The 4,518-nt window shown below is 41.8% G+C and overlaps 1 protein-coding gene across 1 annotated transcript; it reads left to right on the top strand.

Annotated features, from left to right (window-relative positions):
* The first annotated feature begins 1,667 nt into the window (after positions 1 to 1,667).
* LOC125678033 (pyrin-like) lies at positions 1,668 to 3,884 on the top strand. The gene is made up of 2 exons (XM_048916141.2): positions 1,668 to 1,936; positions 2,070 to 3,884. Exon 2 carries the CDS (start codon positions 2,100 to 2,102, stop codon positions 3,756 to 3,758), a length of 1,659 nt encoding a protein of 552 aa, XP_048772098.2. The 5' UTR covers positions 1,668 to 1,936; positions 2,070 to 2,099; the 3' UTR covers positions 3,759 to 3,884.
* Positions 3,885 to 4,518: the final 634 nt, after the last annotated feature.

Genomic DNA, 4,518 nt, shown 5'->3' with positions numbered 1-4,518 from the left:
TATTCTGTTGTGAAGGTTGCTGTTCATCCTCTGTCCCTTTATTGTGACTCAACCCTACCCCCGGGGACAATGATTTACTGTTCATCCTCTGTCCCTTTATTGTGACTCAACCCTTCCCCCAAGGACAACGATTTACTGTTCATTCTGTCCCTTTATTGTGACTCAACCCTACCCCCGGGGACAATGATTTACTGTTCATCCTCTGTCCTTTCATTGTGACTCAACCCTACACCCGGGGACAATGATTTACTGTTCATCCTCTGTCCTTTCATTGTGACTCAACCCTACCCTCGGGGACAATGATTTACTGTTCATCCTCTGCCCCTTCATTGTGACTCAACCCTATCCCCGGGGACAACGATTTACTGTTCATTCTGTCCCTTTATTGTGACTCAACCCTACCCCCGGGGACAATGATTTACTGTTCATTCTGTCCCTTTATTGTGACTCAACCCTACACCCGGGGACAATGATTTACTGTTCATTCTGTCCCTTCATTGTGACTCAACCCTACTCCCGGGGACAATGATTTACTGTTCATCCTCTGTCCCTTTATTGTGACTCAACCCTGCCCCCGGGGACAATGATTTACTGTTCATCCTCTGTCCCTTCATTGTGACTCAACCCTACCCCCGGGGACAATGATTTACTGTTCATCCTCTGTCCCTTTATTGTGACTCAACCCTACCCCCGGGGATAATGAGTTTAATAAACATGAATCTGCACTACCTCATTGATTGCATTTTGTTTAACGTCTCTCGAGAGAATTTTTCACTCATATGGAGACGTCACGAAGACCGGTAGAGGGACTCAAATTTCGGTTTTCATCGGCGTTTACTGCCATTGAGCAGTGGAGGGCCTTTTGCGTGCCATACCTACTGTGACACAGGTCATCCGTTTTAAGGTCATCTCCGAGGACCCGTGACAGTCACACCTTATGTTGAGCGTTTGGCGATGGAACTGTCACTACCTGTTATAACGACTTACATATGTATGCTGGGTGAACGCTCTACCTTTAGACCAACGCGGCGGTCTTGCACTACCTAAGGATGCTTGCAAAATAATGACTTATCGTTGTGGTCTTGTTGTCCTTGAGATTCTCAGAAAGAAGATGGTCCCCCACCCCCTCTTTCGTCAAAACATTTTTCTAAATAACGCATTTTGAGGGTAGACCCCTTCCTTTGAAAACCTAAATTAATGGTAGCCCTCCGCCCACCCACCCCCCTCAAAAACTACTGGATCACCCCTGCACTAATCAACAAAATCTAAAATATTAAGGAAATAAAATTCGAACACATAATATAGGATGAACTCGCATGCGCGAGCGCAATATAAGTTTAATTATGCATGTAATATACACATGTACATAGACATCTGAAGGTTCATTATTCCATTCAACTCAATCTACAACAGAAAAAAATGTCAGGTATTATATCAAAACACAAATTACAAATGCGTATTTGGCTCCACTGCATGAAATGCCCCCCCCCCCCCCCCCCCCCTACCTTTGCGTCCAGTCGTTTTTAAATACACATATGCTTAAATTTGTACAAAAGGCTGAATTCAATATAAAAGAAGGGTATAATCAGAGACGTTATCAATCTCTCATACAGAGTTGTCGATCCTTACAGTGCTCATACAGAGTTGTCGATCCTTACAGTGCTCACAATAAGGATCGACAGCTCTGTATGAGAGATTGTGAAACTATATCTATACACCGTTTGCAGATTTGGATTTTTAATGAAAGGAAACATTTACGTCTGACGTAAATGCTAGCAAAACTACCCAACATGAACTAGGTCAAACAAACTTTAAAACTATTTACACAATCGATAACACGTAGATAGTGTATACAGGCTGACACGCCACACCAGTATCTAATTCTCAGGACTAGACGGAAGGTCGAAACAACAGAGAGGCCATGTTGGATTTTAAGGTGAGACTAAATCATTATAGAATATTTGAATTAATGACCGCTGTGTTTTATATCATACTATAGTTCTATTTTGTAAATTATTTTAACCTATAAAAATCTTTAAAATAACATTTCATTTTTATCTAATTAACAGTAAAGTTCTCGTGTGATCCCGGCGTCAGAAATGCATCCCCGGCGCAGTGCTCAGGAAGTCCTACTGTGTGACCTCTGTGAAACTGTCCCCCTACAGAGTCATTGTGAACTTTGTAATATAAATCTCTGTGTTAACTGTGTAGGAAAACATCTCTCAGATGCCTCTAAAAGACACAATGTCGTGCCCCAATTACGTAGAAAGGCTACCCCTAACTACCCAAAATGTCCGAAACACGCTAAAAAACACTGCGAACTTCACTGCGAGGAATGCAACATTCCTATCTGTATTATCTGCGTCTCCTCAAGTAAACACAAAGGTCACGATATATCAGATATTATGGGAAAACTCAGCGCTAAAACAGAAAGTTTACAAAAAGATCTGGAAGAACTGGAGATGAGAATTTATCCGCGATATGAAGAAATGGCGTCCGAGGTCAAGACGGAGAAAGTCGAATTAGAAACAAAGTATGGGGAACTGACCACAGCTGCTGACCAACAAGGAGAACTCCTACAACGGGAAATCACCGCCATTGTCAACCGACGGAAATCCGACATTCAGGAGATGAAAAACATACAACTATCTATCCTGAATAAAAATACAGATGAAATCACACAGAAAATGTCGGAACTCAAACAGATTATTTCCGACTTGAAATCAACCCTAAAATCAAATGACGTCTCCTTAACCTCTAGTTACAAATCTAGGAATTCCGAGTTTAGAACATTACCGCCTAGAGTCCAAGTTACAGTACCCAGTTTTTCTCCTCAGAAAATAAACAAAGTTCAGCTCAATGAAATGTTTGGTCCTCTGTCGCCATTATCCATTAACACAGAACATGGCGACACAATGAAGTCAGCAGAAGCTGTATCGTCTCCTCCAGTCAAACCACTGCTTGATGACCCGTGCCTCACCGCCGCCATAGACACTGGGTATGACAGACTATACAGTGTTAGCTGTCTGAGTGAAGATCAAGTCTGGACACGCGGGAATAACGAAATCATGAAGCTCCTCAACCTCCAGAGTAAACTACTGACATCAATACAAACCGAGTCAGGGAACGAACCATGGGACATAGCAGTGACACGGGACGGAGATCTTGTTTATACTGACCCTAGTATTAAAACTGTGAATTTAGTTAAACATAAACAGATACAGACCGTGATCACACTACAGGGGTGGATACCTCGCTATATCTGCAGTACCGCCTCTGATGGTTTTCTGCTTACCATGATCAGTGATGATGAAAAACAATCCAAAGTCGTGCGTTACTCCGGCTCCACAGTGACACAAACCTTTCAGTTTGATGATCAGGGTCGTCCTCTCTATTCATCTGGTTGTAATAAATACATCAGTGAGAATAGGAACCTGGATATCTGTGTGGCTGACTGTGGAGCTAAAACTGTAGTAGTGGTCAATCAGTCAGGAAAACTCCGATTTAAATACACTGGTCATCCCTCTAATACCAAGAAATCATTTGATCCAGTCGGCATCACTACAGACAGTCAGAGTCACATCCTGACAGCAGACTGTTACAATCACCGTATCCACATCCTAGATCAGGACGGACAGTTCCTCCGTTATATTCACTGTGATTTAGACTGGCCATGTGGTTTATGTGTGGACATCAGAGACAACCTCTTTGTGGCTGAGTTACACACTGATAAAGTGAAGAAAATCCAATATCTATAAACACAGTGTTAGTTACACAGTTTGTCACGGTGTTAATTACACAGCTCTACACAGTGTTAATTACACAGGTTTACACAGTGCTAATTACACAGCTCTACACAGTGTTAATTACACAGGTTTACACAGTGCTAATTACACAGCTCTACACAGTGTTAATTACACAGGTTTACACAGTGCTAATTACACAGCTCTACACAGTGTTAATTACACAGGTTTACACAGTGCTAATTACACAGCTCTACGCAGTGTTAATTACACAGCTCTACACGGTGTTAATTACACAGCTCTACACAGTGTTAATTACACAGCTCTACGCAGTGTTAATTACACAGCTCAACACGGTGTTAATTACACAGCTCTACGCAGTGTTAATTACACAGCTCAACACAGTGTTAATTACACAGGTTTACACAGTGCTAATTACACAGCTCTACACAGTGTTAATTACACAGCTCAACACAGTGTTAATTACACAGCTCAACACAGTGTTAATTACACAGCTCTACACAGTGTTAATTACACAGCTCTACACAGTGTTAATTACACAGCTCAACACAGTGTTAATTACACAGCTCAACACAGTGTTAATTACACAGCTCTACACAGTGTTAATTACACAGCTCAACACATGTCTAACCACAGCTGCTTGTTAATTACAACTCTGTGTACATTACACACCCGTGTTAATTACAGTCCTGTGTTTGTGATGCAAGGTGAAGATAACGAACAGTGATCAATCTCATAACTCCTACAAGCTGAT

This window comes from Ostrea edulis, unplaced genomic scaffold (assembly GCF_947568905.1).
Source record: "Ostrea edulis unplaced genomic scaffold, xbOstEdul1.1 scaffold_83, whole genome shotgun sequence".
NCBI classification, from domain to species: Eukaryota; Metazoa; Mollusca; class Bivalvia; order Ostreida; family Ostreidae; genus Ostrea; species Ostrea edulis.
This window is presented reverse-complemented; position numbering and strand designations above follow the sequence as displayed.